General features: G+C 43.0%; 1 protein-coding gene across 2 annotated transcripts in view; it reads right to left on the bottom strand.

Moving 5' to 3' along the window:
• Window positions 1-246: 246 nt before the first annotated feature.
• NPR3 (natriuretic peptide receptor 3) overlaps window positions 247-27,071 on the bottom strand; it is an 80,700-nt gene continuing 53,875 nt past the window's right edge. The window contains exons 4-8 of one of the 2 annotated variants that reach the window (XM_024981201.2): window positions 19,451-19,586; window positions 11,594-11,688; window positions 9,708-9,843; window positions 7,121-7,205; window positions 247-6,115 (exon numbers count right to left, since the gene is read on the bottom strand). In XM_024981201.2, coding sequence (XP_024836969.1) covers window positions 6,004-6,115; window positions 7,121-7,205; window positions 9,708-9,843; window positions 11,594-11,688; window positions 19,451-19,586 — 564 coding nt within the window. In that variant the 3' untranslated portion in view covers window positions 247-6,003. 2 annotated transcript variants of the gene reach the window in all.

Consider the following 27,071-nt stretch of genomic DNA (forward strand, 5'->3'; position numbering starts at 1 on the left):
GTTTCGATCTCTGGGTCAGGAAGATGCCCTGGAGGAGGGCATGGCAACCCACTCCAATATTCTGGCCTGGAGAATCCCATGGACAGAGAAGTCTGGCAGGCTACAGTCCACAGGGTCGCAAAGAGTCGGACACGACTGAGCAACTAACACTTCCACTTTCTCTAAACTGGTCCTAGGAGAACAGGAAGTCCTCAGAGAATATGAATATTTGCAGTGTATATTGGTTAAATTATAAACAGGAAAAGGTTTCAGTGGGATGTATTTTTTAATGAGAACACATTGTTATCCTGTGAGCATGTGGCATCCTTGCTTAACAGAAACATTTATAAGAACACATACACATTTATATCCAAACACCAAATGGAGATATCTTCAATGACCAATTTGCACCAGAAAGAAAATATATTATACAAAACAGGGGTTATATCCACAGTCATTAATTTTCATTTTCTACACAAAACAACAATAAATTAAATCACATTATATGCAGATAGTTCTACTTACATTAGAATAATAAACTGTATGTAGCTGTCAGCTTTTTACTTTCGTTTTTCTACCAGACTCATGGTAAGTGTATAATGTTCGGTAGTCCAATATGTAAATTACTGATGATAATATGGCCTGGAAGACAAGGGCTGCAGAAGTAATTGCCCACATGTCTGTTCTGTGTCCCTTGGATTCGATTATTCACCATGCACAGGGAACAATGCTCAGATTCCCAGGATCCAGCGGAAAGATCTGCACACTCACAGCATCTCCAGGGCGGTAAGGGCACCTCATTGCTGTTTTGTAAGGCACACCACACTACACACTTTAAGATCTTGACATTGAATAATAAATAGGACATCGTGTCTCAAAATCCAAATGTGCCTGTTTCTCAACCTTCTCTGCCTTGGTATTATGTGCTATGACAGCTTTGTTCTCCCAGCAAATAAAAACCACTTCAGTAGCCTATGCTGTGACTTACGCTGGTGAATGGGCCCTTTATTCCTTGCACATAGAAATTTAGGTCTTTAAACACGTGACTCAAAGCAATGCAGCACTTTTTGCTAACTCTTAATTCTGCTTGTTCAAATATGTCCCCTGGGAATCACCGCCTAGTACATCAAAGAGCTATTATAACATATGGATTTTTACTTCTGAGCCTTGGCTCCCATTGAAACCTTTTTACTGTGTTTGAAGTAGCTTAAAATATGAACATTAACAGCATCAGCCAGTTTAAAATTGCTTTGGTATGAATGAACATTAGTGGTTAATGAGAAATCTGAACAAACTCCAATCCGGCACCTCTTGAAAGTCATTTTAATCCTAGGGTCTAGCTATGGGGGCACACCTGCAAGAGACATTTGCGAGAGCTCCACGCTGAAAACTGAAGCCAGTTTTATTGGAGTACATGCACATCAGAGGCTTGAACTGCCCCAGGAGCACGTGGTCAAGTTAGGTAAGGGTTCTGATCAAAAGTCAGCCACATTCTTACAGCCGGCACATTGTCTTCTTTCTGTCCTTTGAGGAAGTATGGAGGTCCTACTCACAGGCTGCTACCTGCATGGCATGAAGCTGCTATCTTTGGAGCCATGATGGACAGTGGATGGCGGAGGGGAGAGGGGTGGTAAATATGGCGGCAGCTGGCAACACTGGCCTCTTCCATTTCTTTTGGAAGAGCTTGATCCTGACTCTTCTTGTGGGAGAGGAGCTGAATTACAGGTGGTTCTACAGGTGAATCTATAGGTGATTTGGAATTATAGGTGGTTCTAAAGATGCACTGAAAAAGAAACAAGTTCCTCTGAACAGCACCATCTTGCTCTGTGCTTTCACACTGCTCCCAAAACATATTCCATGTTATTAGTTTCCTATTTTTTCACTAAGGAGGAAATTCAGCTCACCTTCAGCTTTTTCATGAAGCACTGAACCATAGGGCATAACTAAACAAAACCCATGAAAGGGACTTGATTTTCGTTGGTGTTTGGCCTTATGACTGCATCCACTCAGGATCTGAATGCTTTGTGTCCCGAAAAGTATAGGTAGGTATTCCTTTCCATTTACAGACACTCCCTGAATACCAGTGGCATAATATTCTATTTGGTCTCCCAAAGAGCTTTCACAAAAAGACACTTCATGCTCACTCACAAGAAGGTGGTAAGGACACTGGACCTACTCTGAATTCCGGTCTCTATCTGTTTAAGGTCTATACAATGGCCTTAATTCCATGGTCAAGGACAAATATCACATTCAAAATCAGCAGCAACCAGAAGGGAAGTGGCCAGTTATGGGCACAAAAGGCACAGGAGCTTTGAATTAATGAGTGATCCCAGGATCCTGTGAGTAGGGAGACGTGACTAACATTCCAAAATAAGTCTTTGAATTTAAGGAAGAGGAGAAAAGAAGGCATCAACTTTCCATATGTTTCTCTCCTCCCTGAAGAGTCAAGAACCATTTTAAAGCCTGCAGAACTATGTCTGTGGTTCAGGAAAGGAAAAGCTGATGGTTCTTCTGAGAAATGAGTGTTTACATGGATTTCCTCGGGGAACCTGTGGGGGCAGATATACACTCTATACAGGAAGTTCTTCCTGGATAGAAATGATCATTTAGAGAAAGCTTTTATTTCTGAGTCCAGCAAAGAAAAAAATCTAAAATAATGATGATGACCATAAAAACCTAGACTTATTTCCAATACCAAGAGTCAATACACTAAAAGTATATACTCATTTTGACCTGTATCGGTGACAACTTATGTTAGACCTGATGAAAAAATACTGATAAAGTATCCCCTTTTGGAATATGAACACCCTGGATTTCAGGGTAATAATTTATAAAATGATCCAACAACTACAGTCTTGTTTATCTTACTATATGATATGTGGCTACTGGCAAAGTGACTAGTTGTCAAAGATGTTAGTGAGTAGTTGTGAGTGCCTAGATGTGAGTGACTAGTTGTCAAAGATGTTAGCAGTTAGAAAATTAAATCCTGAGTTGTAAATCTCCAGAAGTCTTAAACCAGGGTAACCTTGAGCCAAACACCTACAGCTTTAGCAAAGGTTTTCCAACTTTTCATGACAATTTCAAGGAAGAAAGGATAGACAACAGATGTGTAAATAAGCAATCAACCTCAAGAACTGTAGAACTGCTTTAAGATTGGAAGAGAATGGCATCCACATATCATCTCATGATTGGCTCTACCATTTTTAAAAGACTAAATTATCCTTTAAAACTTTTAAGATTTTATGTGGGAATCATAATATTAAGTTTACTACTATTCTTCTACCTGAAATAGAAATAAAAGAGATCTGCTTTAAAAATACTAGAGTTGTTATATTCAAATATCTTTTGATATTGATCTCTAACGTAATTCCACAGTAACAAGAGAACATATTCTGCATGATTTCAATATCTCTAGACCATCAAATTTTTGCACCTGGTCTTATGTCCCTGGCTGTGTTCCAATGTCTCCTAGTATATAGTCTATGGGAACTTGAATAGAATTTGTATCCTACTGTTGTGTGAAAATTGTATAAATCTTAATTATGTAAAATTGGTTCATAGTGCTTTTCAGGTCTACTATATCCACCTACTTCTCTGTATATTCATTCTATTAATTTTTGAGAATTTGATATTGAAACTCCAACTAAGAATCTTAATTTATCTACATAAAAAATAATTATAATATATAGTGGAACTACATGTAACTTTGTTCTATATTTTCCAAGTCACCTATAAATGTGTTATCATGCTTTCATAATTTAAAAAATTAAAAAAAAAAAATTAGAGTTAATCACCCCTATAAAAATTCTAGAAAGGTTAGAAATGTTTCCACCCAAAGACTGCAACCAGGTAGAGAGTTTTTTTCCCTGTAATAAGTACACAGGCTCAAATTTAAATGTTTTTTTACAAACACAAGATAATAGAAAATGAGTACTTCTAAAATACATGGAAAATACCACTGAAAAATAAAAATAGAGAGAAATAAACTCTCAATTCACAAAAATAAGACAGATGCAACCCTTCCATTCTGTTTTCATGTTGAGCAGTCCTGAGATGCTACACACTTTGCTTTCCTGGATTTCACTTCCCAAGCTCTCTTCCTATGTTAGAATTTCTGGAGCTGGCCTCTCTTGCCTTCTTTTTCCCTCCTGTTTTGATTCCAGCACTCTTTCCACTGCACTCAGCATGGAGAGCTACAACATAGCTCTTTCAGTTGATCAGAGTTCATCCTTTTATCGTGCTCTCCAGCTTCACGCATTCCATTTTTAAACAGTATAGGGGAAATGTGCCTTACACGGAAATAACCCATTCACTCTGACTGGCTGAAATAGAAGAGACAGATGCCCCCAGGGAAGCAAGCTCAGGCCAACTTCCAGGACGTGCAGCTCGCACATGCCCCACCTCCACCTCCATTACCAGTGTAAACCACAGCTTTCATCACTACCTAGGAATGGCTCCAATTTCTACCCCCCCTGTTTTCTTAAGCTGTCCTATTTTCCTCTTGTAGATGGTCTTTTATAGACATTAAGATAATCTTTAACACTATTTTCCAGATGCTCCAAACATTATTGAGGAAGCACCTTCATGATATCATTATAAGATAGTACACCGATCTGGCAACTTCCCATTCTTCCCTCACTGTCTGTTTTCTCCACAAATTATACATGAAAGTGGCAACCTAAGCTTAAACCTACCTATACACAGAGTACTTGGTGCAAAGTTGAGATTCGGCAAATAATTATTCAACCTTGACCAATTCCTGATATCCGTACCCAACCCCTGTTACACAAGTTATTAGTGGATGACTGCAAAGTTCTGCGGTGTTTACTAAAAGGGAACATAGTAGCTGTTTAGATTCCCTCTTTTAACCAAAATCATAATCGTCAATTTTGGTAAAATGTCATTTATTAAATTATCATTTCTATGCGTACTGCCAAGTTCTAACTCTCTATAAAGTTCTTCTTGAGAAAAAAAGGTTGCCTCCCTTTATAAAACCTGACTTAATTCTAATAAATTTCATCCTTTGGCCAGAACTGGAAGGAGACTATCCTAAAATAGCTTGCATTTAAAACAAGTAAACTGATGTATTCCTGTAGAGTCTACAATCCGAACACATTTCTAGATCTCTGTAGTTCAAGCAGCAATTCGTATTGGGCTATGGCCACAGGGAAGAGGGAAACAGGGAGAAAAAAAGAGAGGCATCTTTCATCATTATTGGTTTGCTGTACACATTACCCATGTTTTTAAAATATAAGTGAAATTTAATCTTCAAAATGAAAAAATAGACACATTTTCTAATAGGAAAATATAAGATTAAAATACTTAAAAATAAAATGTTAGTGTGAAATAGGGTTTTTTATATTTTAAAAAGTGAAATAGTTTAGATTTGCTTTTTCTGCATAAATCCTCTTATCTCATTCATAATTACAACTTTCCAAAGTAGCTCTTACAAGACACTGAAAGAGGTGGGGGAAATTCTTTTTCAAACATAAAGTCAGGATGTGAATGCATATATCAGATAGAACAGCCCTTGACCTCAGATCCCTCCACCAGCTCTAGAGAGAGGAATGCTGCATTTTCAACCTTGAGGTTTTCCATTACATTTTCTTCTTCTTGGGGTTAAATCCTTTTCAATAATATCCTACATGTAAAAATGATTTTATTCTAGCTATAAAACATCTCACTTAAGTAAAACACATTTTATAGCCTTGTGTAAAATGCCCCCAAACGCCAACAAGATATGGAGACCTCAGACTTTCAGAACATAAATCTAATCATATGCCCTTGAAACAGAATCAACATTTAGCAGTGATGTTATATTCTTGTGTTTGTTTGTCATGAGATGAGAGGCCAGCGGGCATATGGTGATTAATAATAGTTCCTGAGCTTCTAAAGAAATTTTATAACAAAATTACTAACTGCTTAAAAGAATGAGTTTTTCAAGAGCGCCCCTTCTATTCCATTGATGTCTTTCATCCCATCTATCTCCTTAAAGAATCTCAAGCCAAAAGAACAGACTTCCTTTTAAGCCACCGAAAAGTGGGATCTGATGGAATCTTCCCGTAACTCCCGATGTTTTCCAACGTTGCTTTCTTCTTGCTGGTTTCGCCTCTCAATGGTTATTCTGTATTTCTTCCTGGGTAGAGGGAAAGTGAATGTAGTAATAAAACCTTATTTGGCTACAAAATACTATGGTTTCTCTTACAAAGAATGCCCTCGAGGGACGTCTGGGTTTGGGTTGATAAATGAGAAGTGACAGACTCTGAAGCCCTGGTCAGAGATTAAAGTGGGATGCCCCAAGGCGCACTGCCCTTATTCAAGGAGGAAAATTGGCCTGCTTCCCCAACACCATAGAACAAGCCTTCCCGTTCTTCCCTGAGTGCCTCACGGGTTAAGTCCTGTCTGTTCTGCCACATTTCTCCCCCCAGCTCCCAGGATATGCCCTAGATAAAGATCAGATGAAGTATACAGGAATGCAATTGTTCCCACCAAGAGTCATACACACCCAGAGTTACATTACCATGCAGAAATGAAAAAATCATGGTCCAATGACTTAATAAGCCTCAAACTCAACCCCCAAAGATTACAAAGGAATGGACAGCCCTCAAGAGGTGAAACTATCAGTATCTTGAACACACATAAATATTACAAGTTTATAAGACTCAGGGCTTAACCACAGGGGGCACGAAGCATATGGGCTCTCAAAGACTGAGCACAGACCTCCTGAGAGTGTGGACTGCTCAGAGTCACTTCCTTCTCTACAGAAAGTGAACTCACCACCTATTTCTGAATTGGAGGAAGCCTGAGCCTGGGGAAGTTGATTTTCCCTTTGTCTAGATTCTGTCTCCACTTATGCATGTGGTGGGTGGGAGGAATTCAGGTCAGAATATTTGTGAGCAAAAGATTGCAATGGTTTTGTGGCCCACAGTGGGCTACAGTAGAAACCCTGATCCATTGCCTCGTATGCTAACCCCCTGACCACCAAACCAGAGTCACACCAACAGAAGGTTTAGCTGTTTCCACTACCTTGCTTTCTGAGTGAGCACAAGATATGGACAAGTCACAAGGAGGATCGTGCAAAGGCAAATGACAAAGGCAATTAAAGAGAGTAAATTTTAAAACTTTATAAAGCAGTCCTAACCTGAAGAAGTAGAAGGCCATTAGCAAACCAGCTCCTAGTAAGGCCCCCACAACAATTCCTGTCACCGCTGATTCTTCTAGGCCACCTGCTTGAAAAAGAAACATAGATAATCTGAGTTCATTTTGAAAAACAGCTAGAAATGCCTCACTCTGACTTTTCATTCACTGAAAATTTTCATTCGTTAGAAGATATTTCGCGGTTTACCATTTGAGGCAAATTTTCCAATTTTCCTTTCTTTTTAAGAAACTTTTTCTAGGCAATTCTGTTCATTGTTGTTGTGGTGGTGGTGGTCATATTGGTGGTGGTGGTGGTGATGGTAGTTGCAGTGGTGTAGTCGTGGTCATGGTGGTTGGTGGTGGTCGTGGTCGTGCTGGTGGTGACAGTGATGGCATGGTGGTGGTGGTGGTCATGGTTATGGTCATGGTGATGGTAGCGGTGGTGGTCACGGTCATGGTGATGGTAGCGGTGGTGGTCATGTGGTGGTGGTACTCGTGGTCGTGGTGGTGGTCGTCGTGGTCATGGTGATGGTGGCAGTGGTGGTCATGTGGTGGTGGTACTCGTGGTCATGGTGGTGGTCGTCGTGGTCATGGTGGTGGTGGTGGTCGTGGTCGTGCTGGTGGTGACAGTGATGGCATGGTGGTGGTGGTGGTCATGGTTATGGTCATGGTGATGGTAGCGGTGGTGGTCACGGTCATGGTGATGGTAGCGGTGGTGGTCATGTGGTGGTGGTACTCGTGGTCGTGGTGGTGGTCGTCGTGGTCATGGTGATGGTGGCAGTGGTGGTCATGTGGTGGTGGTACTCGTGGTCATGGTGGTGGTCGTCGTGGTCATGGTGGTGGTGGTGGTCGTGGTCGTGCTGGTGGTGACAGTGATGGCATGGTGGTGGTGGTGGTCATGGTTATGGTCATGGTTATGGTAGCGGTGGTGGTCACGGTCATGGTGATGGTAGCGGTGGTGGTCATGTGGTGGTGCTACTCGTGGCCGTGGTGGTGGTCGTCGTGGTCATGGTGGTGGTGGTGGTGATGGCAGTGGTAGTGGTGGTCGTGGTGGTGGTGCTGGTGATTTCGTATGGGTTTTGTTTTGTTGTTGTTCACCAAGTGCAAAGCTTAAAAGCACTTAAGAAAATACTAGATGAACAAACTGTTACAAAAACAGTGAGCACAATGGGAACAGAGCAGGTTCGAGAAGGATTTGAGGACAACTGGAAACTGAAGTTTTCAGATCTATGCACATTCTTTTGAGTTTCCAGTCAGAGAGGACAACCACCTGCACCATGGGGCTGAGCCGGCTCCCCTCATTTTCACAGATGGATGATGACACTTCCAAGTGCTGGGAGATTTGGTGAAAAATCTATTGGGTTAATGTTCTGTTTTTAGATGTTCTCTCACCAGAGCCAGAGTTTCACGTCAAAATGTCTTATAAAGCTTTGTGAAAATGTAACAATTTGAAACAATCAAGTTCTGTAGTGTCCCAGATATTACGTAAAAATGATAAATAGCTAGCTTGTGTAGAAGGAGTTTAGGACACAGTTTTTAACACATTCTTGTATTTAATCCTCAAAGCATTCCTGAGAGTTGGGTACATTTCTTTCATTTTACTTCTGAGAAAACTGAGGCTTAAAGAAATGAAGAAATGATCCTGAGGTCACAGTAAGTGACCACGATGGGATTTCAAATCCAGGCCCAGTAACTCCAGAGACTGTGTTCTTAACACATTTATGCCTTTCCACTTATTGCATATACACAGATGCATCACAGTTTGAAGACTGTTCCCAAAACATAAGGAGCACACATGAGTGAGTGAATGAGTGAGTGAGTGAGTGAGTGAAAGTTGCTCAGTCATGTCCAACTCTTTGTGACCTCATGGACTGTAGTCTGCCAGGCTCTTCTGTCCATGGGGATTCAACAGGCAAGAATACTGGAGTGGATTACCATGCCCCTCCAAGGGATCTTCCTGACCCAGGGATTGAACCCAGGTCTCCCTCATCGCAGGCAGATTCTTTACTGTCTGAGCCACCAGATATTAAAGTGAACCACTTCCCTGAAAGATCGATACTCACTTAATTCTCCCACTTTGCTTATCAAAGGGTCTTTCTAAAGCAATGATGTCAACCACTTTCTCGTTTGTAAGCTTTTATAAGAACCTCCACTTGCTTCCACATTTATGACAAGGCTACATATTTTACATTTACTTGCTAATTGTAAATTTTTAGGTGTCTAAGGAACATTGTTTGGTTCTGGGTGGGTAAGAGAATAAATAAACTTTGAAACAATAGATGAATAGTGAGTGACATTTGGTATTTGATATTTTAATTTTCCCTAAAAGTATAAAACCTCAAATAATAACAGACTATGGTAAGAGATGTAAAGATAGGAAGACACCTTCTACCATCTTGGAAAAGGATAGAAGGGAAAAAGGACCTAGAAGCCTGTAATGAAGGTGGATGCCAGTTTGTGAACTGTTGCCGTGGATTTTACCACATCAGAGACAGAAATCTGTTTTTTCAGAACAGGAGCTCCTGAATGACCCCTGTGTTATATGGATACTGCAGACGATGAAACAGAGCGAATTAAGTCTCTAAACTTACATGCTTTGCAAGGAGAGCTGTTCGTGTGCTCCACCATTCTGGTTTCATCTATTCTCAGTTTTAAAGGTCCCCAAGGATATTTGACATTCGGCCGCATTTCAAAACGACCTTCTTTTCCAAAGTAATCACCAATAACCTATATAAAAGAAAAAAAATGCACAAACTGAAAGGTCGAAGTTCTCTGCAAAGGAGGCCCAGAGTAGGCCCCCAGACCCTCCAGGCTGACTACAATAGTGAGTTTCTGAAATCTTTGTAAATCAAAGTACCAACAGTGCTTGTAAAGTGAGCGTAATTTAGAAAGCACAGGCTTCCCATGGTGGGGAAGGTGGTTATGCAGAAAGCAGTAACCTCGGAAGGTATGGCTTTCCCCTTGCTCCTGGGAGAGAGTGGTGCCCCTCCTGCCTGCAGGTCAGCCATCTGTCAGGCCCCAGTTTGTTCCAAGAAGAGGGAGTTCACGACCCATCTTATTCCTGGGTCAGTGAAGCCTGACACAGAATTCAAGCATCAGAGAGCCTCTTTAGGAATCTTCCACTGCACCTTCCTCTGGTTCGAAGGCTCTTCTCCATCTTGACTTTGAGGGTTACCTTCTCCTCTCTGTTGAACACATCCTATTTGCACCCCACATCCAAGCTGAACTCTTTTCAGTTAGTTCCTATGGCCTCTGAAAAATCAGTATTCTTTTATGGCTCAGTTCAAGTGTTACCCTCAGCTTCTGGTTTAAACAACTGTTTCATCAGCTACCGATCCCTGATCTAGCACTACCTTCGCACCCAGGTTCTCAGGATCCACCTCCCTACTGTCTGGACAGCAGCACCCTGCTCCCGGGGGACGGTGACACCCCCTGCCTTCTCTCTCCTGAAAGAGGCCCCACAGGCTCTCATGTTGGAATGAAAAGAATTCTAGATAATCACCAAACTCCAACAGTCACTGGCATGTACTGAGCATGTACCAAGTACTTTACACACAGTCACACCTGAGTCCTTACCATGACCCTCTCTATTACTAGCCGCCTTCTATAGAGGAGAGACTGGAATATACATGAGACTCAGATCATCGAGGGTAAAAAAATCTTACAGCGAAGGTAGCCAGTACAGATCCTGGTGGCCTGGCCCCTCCCATTGAGGCCAGGTCCATGTGGACAAAGAGAAGAACAGCAAGTCCTTCATGCCAGGTCACAGGAAGTGTGACAGCAGTCATCAACCCTGGGTGAGAGCCATCAGAGAATTAAAGAAGGAACTGCATCATCTGACCTCAAACACGGTGGATTCACATCCTCTTTATATATTTATCATGCAAAATTTATATAATACTTCTTCAGATTCCATTTCATCTGGTGCTCATGATCACCATGTGAGGTCAGCAAGGGAGATATGACAATCTCCTTGTTACAGCCGAGGAAGCTGAGGCAGAGAGCTCATACCCCAGTAAGTGTCAGAGACTCATCTCTATGTCCAGGGCACCCTTTTCTTTCTAGTGATGCTATCCTGAAACTCCATCATCTTTTGACATACTAATGCATGGTCCAGTTTGTAACTACTCCCTGCCAAAAAAAAATTTTTTTTCAAATTTTAAGGGAGGAAATAAATACACAAATTCACTTTAAGTCTCTCATTCAATGACACTGTCCTGCATCTTAGGGCTGAGGTGTGATTCTCGGCCACCTGAAAGGTAGGATGTCTCCACTTAGGATAAACAAGGAACCACTTCCTAAAGCCTTCCCTGATACCCTCAGCCAGAAGGAAATCCCCTCACTTGGAAACTCCCAGTGTTCAGCTCATTTTTATTTGGAAGCTGCTTTGGGGGCAGCTGTTTGGATACCAGGACAAATACATTCCTTGGAATCTCAACAAGCAGAGGAGGCTGGGGTGGAGGTCCCATCTGCTTACCTCCTGGGTACCCGCTTCTGTGTCAGTCATGGCGATCACAGAGAAATCCCCATACCGGTCTCCGTTGGCATCTATGGAGACCTGCCCAGCAATACCTAGGAGATGAGATGCAAGGAGCTCCAGTTGGTTATTTAAAATACCTCTGTCCGCCAACAAAAACAAGAAAATGAATTGACAGGATTTTTTAAACAAACTCATGCCACAGGGAATCTCATCAGACTCGGAGCATTTTTGTTGGCATTTAGAAAGACATTGTAATTTCATCTGTGTCTGCATTCCTAAATTCTTAACATTTCTCCATTTAAAAATGAAAAGAAAAAGAAACAAATGACCTTTTTTGGGGAATATGTTAAAGGAAAAAAAAAAAAAAGGCTAAGGCTAATCCTGAAAGCAGTATGCTTATCCCAGAGTTTTGTATTTTTTTTTTTTAAATGCAGAGTAAGAAGCAGAGGTGTAGCACGTTCCGAGACTTGTCATGGGTTCATGTTATCACTGGACAAACATTACAAAGGAAAACCTGTTCCAGGGCCAGGATTCAGTGAATGTGCTTCCGTGTGGGCTCCTTGAATGCACAGGAGAGCAGAGGGCCTGCTTCACAGGTCATGGGAGCCGAGAACCAAAGAAGAGCTAGTTTATCCCACTTGTGTTCATGCATCCATCCTTTGAGGGGCTTTATCTTTGTTTTCCAGTTAAATTGAGATGTAATCGACGTATCTCACTGTGTAAGTTTCAAGAGTCCAGCATAAAGGTTTGACAAAAATATTGTGAAATGAGTTTAGTTAACACTCATCATCTCCTATAGATACAATAAATCATTCATTGTTTATCCAGCAATTACTAGGGGCTGGATTCAATACTGCAGCAGAGGCAAAGATGAACCGGACACAATGTCTGCTCAAGAGACTGGACTAGGAATTTATCTTGTTGGCGCGGGAATCTGACCACCTGCATCTGAATCCCAGCTTTCACATTTCCTAGCTCTGTGACCTTGGGCAAGGATTTAGTTAGACCTCTGAGCCCCAGTCTCCAGAACTGGAAAAAAAAGCAGGATAGTACCTTTCTGCCAAGAGGCTGCTGAAAAGATTAAGGGAGCTAACACAGGTAAAGTACTTGTGGGTTTCAGAGAAGTCAGTTGTTTTCTTCTTTTGTTATTACTATCGCTATGCCTGGAATCTGGGAGAGGACCTAGGATGGTGTCCACACCATTCAGGGGACGGGCTGGAACATCTAGCTGGAGACTCGCAGAGGACCCAGTAGAAGAGCAGACCTTTAGTAGACATGTTGGTGAAGCCTCTGATTTGGACAAGCAGCCAGCAGGGTGTGGGAGTGCTCTAGGCAGAAAGGCAGCCTTGCAAGTATTTACAAAGGCACAAACGCTGAAAGGAATCAAGGAGACAGAGGGGTTTGGGGGGAGGTGGCTCATGTGTATGGAAGGGAACAGTGAGCTGTAAACCTCGAGCGGGGAGGCCAGAGCGTGGAGGGCCCGGACTGCCACACAAAGGGTTAGGCTTGCTTAGGCTAGCAATGGTGGCTTACAGAAGCTAATCAATAAAAGCGAACATGTATATATCATCAGCTGATATTCACTATGTCTATATTGTCATTTTCCTTAACTAAGTAAGAGAATATATGTGTCAGCCACATCCTAAGTATTTGTTTTCTTTCATTTTAAACTGTGGCAGAGTTCAGTAGAGTTCTTAATTGGGGTCTCTATTGATTTGGTTCTCACCGGAAATAAAATGAATGTCTGGGAAAAGGAGTCCCAAGGGAAAGTTCCATCCTCTAGTGTGGTTTGGAGAGAGCAAGTATTTGGGTTTGCTCTCCTCTGGGTTGTGGTTTGAAGGCCCTCTGATTTTTCCAGACTTTGGTCTACGTTGCCGGAAACAGAATGGAGCTACTATTCATCCTAATTTGGTTTTTTTTTTTTTTTTTTGTCTTCTTAATAGAGACTGCTTACAGAGGATACACGTATCTCAAGCTGGCTTATTCTTGACAGTCTATACAACTTTTAAGTAATGAATGTCACTGAAAAATAGATACAGATGTATCTCCAAAGATACTGGCTGTCCAAAACCATATGCTGTTCTGTTTGGAGGTGTTTATGATGGTGTGTTCTGCTAAGTGTTTTGCAGAGTATTTTATAAGACAAGGTGGCCCTAGTAATCCAAGACCTCATTACGCTTTAAGCTATTACAGTTCTGCCAAGAAATGGGGTGTGAACCCTCAGGGTGGCCAATTAGCAAGTGAGACTTCACCTGAGAGTATTCTACATAAGGTGAGAGCGTCAGGCTGACAGCAGAATTTTCCTGTACATAAGTAATTAGACTTCCTACCCTCCTTTCTATTGGCCTGCAGTGGAGCTCAGGGTTTGAGCCACAGTCCTATTTACCCTGTCACCCTGACCTCTCCCACAGTGAGGAAATTCAGCTTCTTCCCAGGCCATTTATTGAAAGTCTTGAGAGTTGGTCATAAGTTTCACGGTAATAAAATCCAAATTTGTCAAATAACATCCAGAGTATTTTTCCCTTGACAACTTAGTGGTCACTTACAGTGACTATTAAAATTTTAATTGTTTTTAATTTTAGAACAGTTAGGGATTTTTTATAGTTCTTTGGGGGTTTACCCTCAGGTTGATCATTGTTTAGCAAATAGAACGAGCTCCCCAAACAATTCAAGGTCAACACTTAGCTTGGCTTCAGTTATCTTTACATTGGACAGATGAGATTCTAAGTTTGGACTGAACTATACAGCTGATTATTCTGGGACTCATTTAGTATTGTCTGTGTAGACCAGCTCTAGAAAGGAAGCCTCAGATTGGCCCACAGGAAAATTTAGTCCATGCCCTTTATGCAAAACTGAGTTCCAGCCATCATGGGCACCTGCCCTTCCCTTAACAACCTCCCTTGGAAGACCAAGAGCAAATGACCACACCATGCAGAGAGGAATAGCTAGGAACGGGATGTGGCCTACCAAGGTTGTATCCACACATGCCAGCTCTCAGGGCATGGGACACAACTTCTGGGAAATTTGATTCTGTCCTAATATGACCCTTGACTGATCCCATTTGACTTCAGCTCCTCAACTAAAGCTGTCAGAGGTCAAGCAAGACAACCCTGAAGGGTTATTTGATTTGTTCACAGCCCACAATCTGTTCAAAGTTAAAGCAGATGCCACTCTGGGTTAGAGTAAGACGTGGCATCTACTAAAACTAGCAAGGAGAAATGAAATCCACCAACTGTCACCATAGCTGCTGCCCAGATAATTCTCGCTGGAACCTGACCCCTCTATACCATCTTACCCTTTCTAATGACCAAGAACAAGGTGAGGCAGTAGAGTAGAGGAGAGTCCTAAGTGAGAAACACAGTATGTGCCCCGAATCTAATCTTGGTAAGGCAGACAGGCACAGCCCCAGTACATTCAAGGGCTCAAATTGTTGGCATGATGCAGAACTGAAAGGGCCTTTGTCAGTCATCAGCTGATCCAACCCCTCCTGGTACAGGTGACCAAGGAGAAAATGAAAGGACTGAGGTGACAGTCAGTGGCTAGGATGCTGGTTTTCTGACCTGGTTAGTGACCTGTATGTCAGTGGTCCTCAGATGATATCCATCGGCATTGCTGTTGTTCAGTTGCTAAGTCGTGTCCTACTCTTTGTGACCCCATGAACTGCAGCACACCAGGCTTCCCTGGTGTGTCCTTCACTATCTCCCTGAGTTTGCTCAAACTCATGTCCATTGAGTCAGTGATGCTATCCAACCATCTTATTCTCTGTCACCCTCCTCTCCTCTTGCCATCAGTCTTTCCCAGCATCGGGATCTTTTCCAATGAGTTGGCTCTTCACATCAGGTGGCCAAAGTATTGGAGCTTCAGCATCAGTCCTTCCAATGAATATTCAGTGTTGATTTCCTTTAGGATTGACTGGTTTGATCTCCGTGCTGTCCAAGGGACTCTCAAGAGTCTTCTCCAGCACCACAATTTGAAAGCATCAATTATTCAGTGTTCAGCCTTCTTTGTGATCCAACTCTTAGATCTGTACACACCCTACAGTTTATTTTCCACCCAGATCCCAGAGGGCTCCCTTTTAAAGACTCAAGATAGATCCTGTTTCCCTTGACACCCTCTGGTGGCTTCCATCTCATTCAAGGTCCTCGATGTAGCTTCCAGGCCCACAGAGTCTGGTCCTACTTCACACTGTCTCTGGCTCACTTCACACTGCAACTCCCATACTGCTTTAGCCACACAGGCCCACAGGCTCTTCCCAGGGCATTCGCCACTGTTCCCCAGCTACACTCAGGGTCTCTGTGTTTGCTACTACCTCTAGACTATTCTCTCCTAAATAGCTGTGTCATGTATCTCAGTTCCCTGAGGTCTGTACCCAACTGCCACTTATCAGAGAGAACTTCGCTGAACTCTATTTAAATTAGTAGCCCTACTATATCCCTCCCATAACTTTCTATCTCCCTTAACTTGATTCACTTTCCAGCCCCTGAAGTGGTGTATTTATTCCACAGAAGCTCAGCTTACTGCAAGGAACATCTTTAATTTACTGCTGAGTTATCAGCTCCTTAACCCAGTGCTTACTTCTTGGAAGAAAAGTTATGACCAACCTAGACAGCATATTCAAAAGCAGAGACATTACTTGGCCAACAAAGGTCCATCTAGTCAAGGCTATGGTTTCTCCAGTGGTCATGTATGGATGTGAGAGTTGGACTGTGAAGAAAGCTGAGTGCTGAAGAATTGATGCTTTTGAACTGTGGTGTTGGAGAAGACTCTTGAGAGTCCCTTGGACTGCAAGGAGATCCAACCAGTCCATTCTAAAGGAGATCGGACCTCGGATTTCTTTGGAAGGAATGATGCTAAAGCTGAAACTCCAGTACTTTGGCCACCTCATGCCAAGAGTTGACTCATTGGAAAAGAGTCTGATGCTGGGAGGGATTGGGGGCAGGAGGAGAAGGGGACAACAGAGGATGAGATGGCTGGATGGCATCACTGACTCGATGGATGTGAGTCTGAGTGAACTCCGGGAGTTGGTGATGGACAGGGAGGCCTGGCATGCTGCGGTTCATAGGGTCTCAAAGAGTCGGACACGACTGAGCGACTGAACTGAACTGAACTAACCCAGTGCCTGGCACATAGGAAGTGCTCAAGAATACCTGATGAATGAATGAATGAGTGAGTGAATATGAAGTTGATGTCCCCAGGGCTCCAGCAACTGGGTGTTCTAATATTGAGTCTCATCCTCATTTTTGACTGATGGCAGGTCGGGAAGCAACAGTTAGAATTGGACATGAAACAACAGACTGGTTCCAAATAGGAAGAGGGGTACTTCAAGGCTGTATATTGTCACCCTGCTTATTTAACTTATATGCAGAGTACATCGTGAGAAACACTGGGCTGGATGAAGCACAAGCTAGAATCAAGATTGCCGGGAGAAATATGCCTCACATATGCATATGACACCACCCTTATGGCAGAAAGTTAAGAAGAACTAAAGAGCCTCTTGATAAAAGTGAAAGAGGTGAGTGAAAAAGTTGACTTAAAGCTCAACATTCAGAAAATGAAGATCATGGCATCTGGTCCCATCACTTCATGGAAAATAGATGGGAAAACAGTGGAAATAGTGGCTGACTTTATTTTGGGGGGCTCCCAAATCACTGCAGATGGTGACTGCAGCCATGAAATTAAAAGACGCTTCCTCCTTGGAAGGAAAGTTATGACCAACCTAGATAGCACATTAAAAAGCAGAGACATTACTTTGTCAACAAAGGTCCTTCTAGTCAAGGCTATGGTTTCTCCAGTAGTCATGTATGGATGTGAGAGTTGGACTATAAAGAAAGCTGAGCACCGAGGAATTGATGCTTTTGAACTGTGGTGTTGGAGAAGACTCTTGAGAGTCCCTTGGACTGCAAGGAGATCCAACCAGTCCATCCTAAAGGAAATCAGTCCTTTGTGTTCACTGGAAGGACTGATGTTGAAGCTGAAACTTCAATATTTTGGCCACCTGATGCAAAGAGCTGACTCATTTGAAAAGACCCTGATGCTGGGGAAGATTGAAGGCAGGAGGAGAAGGGGACGACAGAGGATGAGATGGTTGGATGGCATCACTGACTCAATGGATGTGAGTTTGGGTAAACTCTGGGAGTTGGTGATGGACAGGGAGGCCTGGCATGCTGCGGTTCATAGGGTCGCAAAGAGTCAGACACGACTGAGCGACTGAACTGAACTGAACTGATGTGAGAGGGAACTAGTATTTTATACACCATTAGCAAGAATATGGACTAGTAGACCTTTCTGTAAGCTATGTGGCAATATCTAATGTACTTTGCCTTTTTATACAGTTCATGGGATTCTCACAGCAAGTATACTTTAGTGGTTTGCCATTCCCTCCTCCAGGAGAAGGGGACAACAGAGGCTGAGATGGTTGGATGGCATCACCAATTCAATGGACATAAACTTGGGCAAACTCTGGGTGATGGTGAGGGACAGGGAACCCTGGCATGCTGCAGTCCCTGGGGTCACAAAGAGTTGGACACAACTTAGTGACAGAACAACAACGCACTTTAAAAGGCACCAATATAATTTTGGACCCAGATAGGCCATGACTAAGACTGTTCCCTGTTGGGTGTACTCACAGAAATTCATCAAGATGTGTAACCTCATGATAGCATTTTGCATAATAGCAAAACCTAGACAACTGAAGTATCCATCAATAGAAGACTGGGTAAAGAAATCCTTGTACAGCCAAACAATGGAAAAATGTGGAACCATCATTTTAAAATGTGCTGAATTTATGAGCGCTCATATGGAAAATTCTTCTGCTTGACATACAAGTGAAAAAGCTAAGATGAGGAATGGCATTCCTAGTATGACCCTTTTGTGTAATTTTTTTAGATAAGATATACAAATGCATATGTGCTGGCAGGAGGCACAGAATATTTTTAGGCTGACTCATAGGAAATTTTTAATAGCCATTACATTGGGGAGAGGGGACTAGGGTGGAAAGGAAAACTTTCACTTTTCATTTTGTACATTTTTGTAGTGTTTAACTTTCCAGCCAAGAATAGTCTCACTCTTGTACAATTTTTAAATGTCAATAAAATTGCTTGAGTGAGGAGATGACATGCCGTTTCTTTTGTTGTTCTTATAATTCCTCTGTTCCTAAGAAAGCAACAACCAGTATTCACCATTTCAAAAATTGAAAGGAGAGAGCTCAACTGGACCTGCTCATCATCTCAAACCTCCAGATGTTTGGAACAGAGGAAAGTGTACCTGGGATAATTCCTTCTAAAACTGATCACAGAACTCTTCACAAACTGATTGCTGTGAATGAGGCTTATGACACGTTTAAAGAAGCCTAGGGAAAAAAATAAAATAAAGAAGCCTAGGGGCTTCCCAGGTGACACTAGTGGTAAAGAGGTAAAGAACGCACCCACCAACGCAGGAGACACAAGAGACTGGGGTTCGATCCCTGGGTCAGGAAGATCTCCTGGAGAAGGGCATGGCAACCCACTTCAGTAGTCTTGCCTGGAAAATCCCATGGACAGTGGAGCCAGATGGGCTACAGTCCAGGGGTTGCAAAGAGTCAGACATGACTGAAGTGACTTAGCAAAGAATTGTTGCCGTCAGGAAACAAGGTGCTTCCTATTTCAGTGGGACTCCTTCAAAGCACTTTCATAAGCTTTATCTCATTTAATTTTCACAAGCCTGTGAAGTAGGTCGATCATGACTTATTATCCTTCTATAGCTGGGAAAACTAAGATACTAGCAAGATCCCATAGTTGTAAGAGAGAAAAACAGAACCAGGAAGAAAGCAACTTGATTGGCAGCAGAATGCTGTGAGCTTGTAGACTGAATCCTCACCTTCAAATGTTCGGTTCCAAGTCTGCTGGATAATTTTCCCTCCATCCTTCTTACTGTAACCAGCTCTGAGTACTTCACGTAAAGCCAGGACGTAGAGGAGGATGGCATCGTGGAATCCTTCAACAAACATGTTCACCTGGAAAGGAAAGCCCAGGTGGGTGAGCCCGGACACCACATGACTCACATTCAGGAATAATGTGAGAGAATCCAAATGGTTAACAGGTTAGGCTCGAAGCGCATGGCAATGGCAGAAGTGTGCAGAAGAGCAACTAACAAAGAAAAGGCTACAATTTTCCTGGCACTGGCTCATGTCAGGAAAACTCTTTCCCCATTTGAGTATTTGGAGAAAAGACAAGATATTACCGAAGTTAAGGAAAATGTACCTGTGGGCCACGTTAAGTATTCCAGGTTCAATCAGCCTTTGCCCACAGATACCTCTGAACACATGCCCTCTACTCCCACGTCTGCTCTTTACCTGAAGCCATCTCCCCATTGAGGTCTTCTCCACCCTCACCAACCCTTGTGCTTTCCATGCTCTGAATATGGAGCAGAACTGAAGGGACAGTAGGGATCCATTCATTCATATTCAAATACTACCACGTGCCTAGTTGAGGAGCACAGATGCCTAAGTGTGCAAAGAGGAGTGGGTGTGGCTCTCCCCTCTCTGTCCTCTCTTCTATCAGCATCAGCATCTCAGTTGCTCTCTCCCACTTGTGTTCTGAGTAGTTCCAGTGCATCTGAGTCCTCCCTACTTCCGGTCCCTGCCGAGCTCCAAGGACAAGAGCAGAAACAGGCCGTTGGTTTATCTCGGTTGAGTCCTGGCTCAAGTAAGATAGCCTTTGCACTCAGTAACGTACAACTTCGTGTGAAATTGGAGAAGTCACTTAATCTTTCTGAGCCTGTTTCCTTCTATAAGCACCGTTTGGCAAGTTCTGATACCACATTTAAACCCATTAATGTTCACTGAAGATGAAATAAGCAAATACAATCTTGAAACACTTAAGAGTTACAGATTCTGTAGAAGAGTACCCCCAAATTCCAGCCTTCTTATTTCAGAAGAGTGTGTCAAGAACACAGTTCCATGCAGCAGGGTGAATTGGGTATCCCACAGACAACCACAGGGAAGCCCTGTGAGGGACATTCCTGCCCCATCCCTAGGAAAAAAACCCAGAGGAGGAGAGCCACCTGGTTCAAATACACGAACATTCACAGAAGACATAGCTCAATGTCCAGTTCTTCTCAGCTTCATCCCACTCTGAAGGACTAAGTCCTATATGCATCACAGAAGCAAATATTTCAGAACTACCAAAGCCCAGTGCTGCTGCTGACAGGCAGGCTAGAATAATGCTTACACAGCCTGGGTTCACACCCAGCTCTGCCACTTCCTGGCTATTTCTGCACCACTCTGGGTCTCAGTTTTCCCCATCTAGAAAATGAGGAAGATAGCCATAGCTATCTCAAGGGGTTGTTGTCATTTTAAATGAATTAGCAGATATAAAATCTGCAAACGTCAGCTCTCACTGTTACCTTTTGTTCTTATCGTTTGGAGACAGAGAATTATAAACCTAAGGATCTTGCTAAGGCTTCTAATTCCTAATAGCAGTGTTCAGAAAATAAGTGATCTACTTACTGTTACAGCATATCTTACTGACCCACTTTCATGGAAACTAAGACTCCCTGTTCATGCTTTCATATCCCAAACAGGGATCTTCCACGATGTCTCATCCTTAATTCCACCCAAGTATGATGAGTGCAGCTGGTCAGTTTTACTGACCCCCTGGGAGAGGCAGAGGTCAGACTAGTAGAGTTTACAGGAGAGCCATCACTTAGCCGCTACACCCAAAGTTTAATCCAAGCCTTGACAGGTTGCCTGATCTCTTTAATCTTCAATTTCCTTATCGATTAAATGAGAGTTTAGTATCAATTTATCTCCTAGAGCTCTTCTGGGGATTAATGAACAAGTGTGTGTAAAACATCTACAACAGTTCTTGGGACTGTGAAAGAAAATGGCAGACACTGGCTTTATTGCTTAGCCATCTAGCTAAAGTCTCAGGGTCATTATTTTTTTAGGCAAAGCAGAATGGTGTAGAAATAACACCTACTAGTCAAAGATAATTTTCTGCTGATTTGGCTAGACTAATTCAATTTTCCAAAGGAATGAAATTTTCACTTAGCCCATGAAGTCATCATGGCTTGAGAAAGTATGTATGCTAATGAGTTCATGAGTGGACTTGAGCTGCGTGATTTAATCCTCAAGCTACAATAAAAAATATTTTTTCAAAAGATCTATCTTCTCTTTGATAATTATATAAAAATCACCCTGCTATAGCAGGAAGAATCACAGATGGTGGGATATGGTGAATATAAGGTGCTTTTAAAAAGCTCTGATCTAATCGACTCCTTACTTTGAGGACCTAAAGAGCATCACTCTCTCTCAACCTTCTAGAATTCTGGAAGCTTTCCATCTATATTCCTTGTTCTGGGAGCCTAAGACAGCCTCCACACAGACTATAAAGTTTTCAGCTGCTAGACATCACCTGTCCACTTCTCTCTCTCCATCTTCTCAAAATCCTAATCCAGAGGCCACCATGCTGCCACTGGCCACCCAAAGCACCAGAATGGGAAGAACAATGATTTGACTGAAAAACGTGAACTTGGATTACCTCCGTCCTAACAGGTTTAAGGGCTTCCGTGGTGGCTCAGACAGTAAAGAATCTGCCTGCCATGTGAGAGACCTGGGTTCGATCCCTGTGTTGGGAAGATCCCCTGGAGAAGGGAGTGACAACCCACTCCAGTATTCTTGCCTAGAGAACTCCATGGACAGAGGAGCCTGGCGAGCTACAGTCCATGGGGTCACAAAGAGTCGGATACAACTGAGCAACTAATACACAAAAACACACACACACATACACACACACAGGTTTAATGGTAGAAGAGAATAGACAGGCTCTGAACACATGTCTGAAAACTCACTTTATCTCGATTTGCAAATGAATCACAAAATTTACTTTCTTTCCTCGCCAAGTAGCTGAGTGTCTCCCTCTCCTGCCAAAATTAGCAGGAGAGCTGCTGGCCCCCAGTGAGGTTCGCTCACACCCCCACCCACTGCGGGGGAGGGTTCTTCACACCTACCTCATAGGACCTCAAGCCAGAAGCAAAGCCCCAGAGACCGTCTTTTCTTAAGGAGAAACATTCTCACATCCACACGTGTTTTTTAATGGGAGGAAAGCCCGTTAGCACATTATAGACACTGCAAATTGGAAGTGCAAATTTTTGTAAAAAGCGAGGGAGAAAAATAAATCCAGAGTATTAAGTTGCCTTTGGAACTCTTTCCACTGGACTTCCAGGCTGAAAGGCTTTGTAAGTTTATCTGATCTACCCCCTGCCTCTGGACAGAACAACACCCAAACCTCAAAATCCTGACTGACAAAGCATGGTGTCATTACCAACAAAAGAAAATAGGATTCCCTCTTCTGACTGACCTGTTCTTGTATTAAGCCTCATTTCTAGCCAGGGCTTCCCTGGTTACTCAGACAGTAAAGAATCAGCCTGCAATGTGGGAGACCCAGGTTCGATCCCTGGGTCAGGAAGATCCTCTGGAGAAGGAAACAGCTACCCACTCTAGTATTCTTGCCTGGAGAATCCGATGGACAGAGGAGTCTAGCATGCTACAGTCCGTGGGGCTGCAAAGAGTCAGACACAACTGTGCGATTAACACACTTTCACTTTCCAGCAAGAAAGAAGCCTTCACTAAATTTGTAAATGTAGCCATTCCCCTGCTGGACACCAAATGGAGTTAAGAGAACCATACAGTCCATGATCCCTAGGAGTCTCCAGTCTCCCTACACAGCACCACCATTCCCCATGGGTGCAGAGATGGATTCCACACAAGGCAGCTGTGAAGTTAACCCCCAAGAGGGACCAGCTCCAGGGTAATAATGATTTGCTTTTATCGTTCAAATAAGATGATCATCATTCACCATCTTTCATTCATTCTGGGGAATTTACCAGAACAAGGAAGCATGCTCTCCCTTCATTTCATCTCAATTCCCTTGATTTTATCCTCTGGAGTTGGGCTATTCCATGTAAAAGAAAGCCATTTTTTGCCTTTGACTTTTCTTTCTGATAGTACCTGTTAGCCATGTCTGTCTGCTAATGTGGTTTCTTTTTAAATCTCCATCACAGGGAAGGCAGAATAGAAATCTAGTTCTTTTTCAAAGTGGACTCACAGGTATAGAGAACAAACTAGTGGTTACCAGTGGGGAGAAAAAAGGGAAGGAGAAGTAATAGAGAGGATTAAGCAGTACAAACTATCAGATATGGAATCAGCTACAAGAATATATTGTACAACATGGGGGATATAGCCAATATTTTATAATAACTACAAATGAACTAAAGTTTTAAAAATCATGAACCATTATATTGATACCAGTAACTCATATAACATTGTACATCAGCTATACTTCAATTTAAAAAAAAGAGGCAGAGTTCTTTTTTAACTGAGCATAAACAGTTGCCATTTCTACCATGGCTCCTATAACTGTGGACAGAGTCTTTTCTCATTTCTTTTTGGGGAGACAAATTCATAGGTGAATTCCTCAGTGGCTGTGTTCCAAACAAGTCAGCAGAGAACGCTACATGCCTCAGCTGTTGTGTAAAGCGAGAATGAATAGGCTGGCAGTATCTGGCTCCCAGGGCTGTCTAGACATCCAAGAAAGCCTATAAAGCTCTCAGATGGAAGCAACTGGGAGAAACCTACCAAAGCTGAGTACAGGGGGAGGCTGTCCCAGGGCTTGGCTAGTGGAATCCACATGAACTCAAGTATTCATCAGGTGAATCTACCTTCCTCACCACAAATCAATGGTTCCCAGTGCAAATGAGCAAAGTGGAGGGTGCTGGGCAGCATTTTTCAAGTCTTTTGAAAAAAAGGTGACCTTTAACCTCTCCTTCAGTCAAAGAGGTGGTCAGGGACAAAGACTTTTTTTTAATACTTTTTTAAACTATTTTTAACTGAAGGGTAATTGCTTTACAATATAGTGTTGGTTTCTGCCATACATCAACATGAATCAGCCATAGGGATACCTATGTCCTGGTGTTGGAGAAAATTCTTGAGAGTCCCTTGGACTGCAAGGAGATCAAACCAGTCAATCCTAAAGGAAATCAGTCCTGAATATTCATTGGAAGGACTGATTGCTGAAGCTGAAATTCCAATACTTTGGCCACCTGATGCGATGAACCAACTAATTGGAAAAGACCCTGATGCTGAGAAAGATTGAAGGCAGGAGGAGAAAGGGACGACAGAGGATGAGATGGTTGGATGGCATCACCAACTCGGATATGAGTTTGAGCAAGCTCTGGGAATTGGTGATGGAAAAGGAAGCCTGGCGTGCTGCAGTCCATGGGGTCACAAAGAGTCGGACATGACTGAGCAACTGAACTGATACCTATGTCCCCTACCACTTGAATCTCCCTCTCACCTCCCACAGCATCCCATACCTCTAGGCTGTCACAGAGCGTCGGTTTGAGTTCCCTGTATCAAACAGCAAATTCCCACTGGCTAACTATTTTACATATATATTTCCATGCTACTCTCTCCATTCATCCCACCTTCTCCTTCCCTCCCCTGATCTCATTTCCATAAGTCTGTTCTCTATGTCTGCATCTCCATGACTGCCCTGCAAATAGGTTCATCAGCACCATCTTTCTAGAATCCATATATATGTGTTAAAATATGCTATTTGTTTTCTCTTTCTGGGTTACTTCACTCTGTATAATAGGCTCTAAGTTCATCCACCTCATTAGCACTGACTCAGATGTGTTCCTTTTTATAGCTGAGTAATACTCCATTGTGTATATGTACAACAGCTTCTGTATCCATTCATCAGGGACAGGGACATTGTGATGGCAGGTAAATAAGAGGAGACATGGCCCAGGACCTGCTTCTCCCTATCAGAGCAAGAACAATGGCAGCTTCATCTGGAATGATGAGAAACGAGACCCTGAAGATGAACCTTGTCCTGCCCTCCCAGGCCACTGGATGAGAAAAAATTGGCCTGGGCATGCTGCATGGGGAGGTCAAAGGTTAAAGGATATTAGGCATTTGATGAACACTACGCACGTGACCTCCATACAAGAAACATATAGATACTGTCTATTTTTATGCAATTTTCTTTGAATCATAAAATTAAAAATCTACAATATAGGGTAACAATAAATCAAGTGATATCACAAATTCTTCAACATCAAAAGAGGAGTTCTCACTCTTACTGGAAGACACCCCCAACATCTGCTCTTTTCTATTGGGCCTGCCTTCAGGGAATTCATACTTGGTCACTTGCTGTCTGATTTTAGCCTTGAGGAAACTGAAGCTGAAAACCTTCCTCCCTATCCTAGTGAACTCTGAAGAACACTATCCTCGTGCAAAGGGCAAATGGCTTTCTAACCATCAGACAGCAGATTCAGGAGGGAGCCGAGGTCCAGCCCTATGCTTGGCCAAAGAACCACCGTATCCCCTGGCAGACTTCTTTGGGATGGAAGTGGGCCCTAAGTTGATAAATGACTGTCTCCATCCCAGGCTCGGCTCTAGCCCCCAGAGTAATGCCCAAGACTGGTAAATTAACTCGGATCAGCTAGCCTAAAATGTGGCTGACGCCTGCAAATAAAAGCAGATTTTTTTTCTCTTTCTCATTACCTAAGACAAAATGGATCATTAAACAACAGCAGTCCTGAGGAGATCATTAAGTCTGGTTCTGACCCCTCATGCATCTTCCACACTACCGCAACTGGCTGTCCCTCTAATGAAGAGAAAAGCAGTGCAAACTGCCCGCAGGTATCACAGTGCTTGCAGATCACATCCGTGCACCAACCCCAGCCAGGAGAGCCACCTGAGAAACGAAGTGGAGGAAAACTGGACTCCTGGAACTGGAACTGGACTCCTGGGATTGGTGGGTGTGGAGCACAAGCACAAGAATGACTTTTTAAAATTCTCCCATGGCTCACGCAGGGAATTCAGTCATCTGATACGTGTGCCCTTTGAACGTGTCACACACACATGTCATATAAGGATGCTTCTCCTCACCCATCGCTCTTAAAGGCTTAGTTGAGAAATGCACATTCCTAATGACATAATCGTCCCTGGCTTTCAGGTGATCAAGTGAGCAATGTCTGTTCTTGGCCTGGATGTCCCACCTGTGCTCGACCATCTGTGCCTCCGGAAAGCTTGGGGACCCGACCTCCACACATTGCTCTGGTCACTCACTGGCCTCACTTTCCAGGGATCTGAGTTCCTCTGTCAGGCACAACATCAAGGTGGGTGAACACACACACCCCACCCAAGGTGGAGGGCAGGGGCAGGGAGCAGCCACCTGCTGGGCAGTAAGGCAGCCCCAAGACATGAAGCAGGGTGACCAAGGCAGAGGGAGACAGAGACAAGGGAACACGGGAGGACAGTGTCTGGCCTCATTGTTTCTGAAAGGCCAAAATCAGAAGGACCATGTAAATTCTAACTTATCCAACTTGATGACATCCTTGACAGCTGATCCAGAGAACTTCAGATAGCTTTCCTTGAATTTCTTGAGTCACCTGGAGATGTGACTAGAAGGAAGAGATGAGCAAAAATCCA

Source organism: Bos taurus, chromosome 20 (genome assembly GCF_002263795.3).
Source record: "Bos taurus isolate L1 Dominette 01449 registration number 42190680 breed Hereford chromosome 20, ARS-UCD2.0, whole genome shotgun sequence".
Classification (NCBI taxonomy): Eukaryota; Metazoa; Chordata; class Mammalia; order Artiodactyla; family Bovidae; genus Bos; species Bos taurus.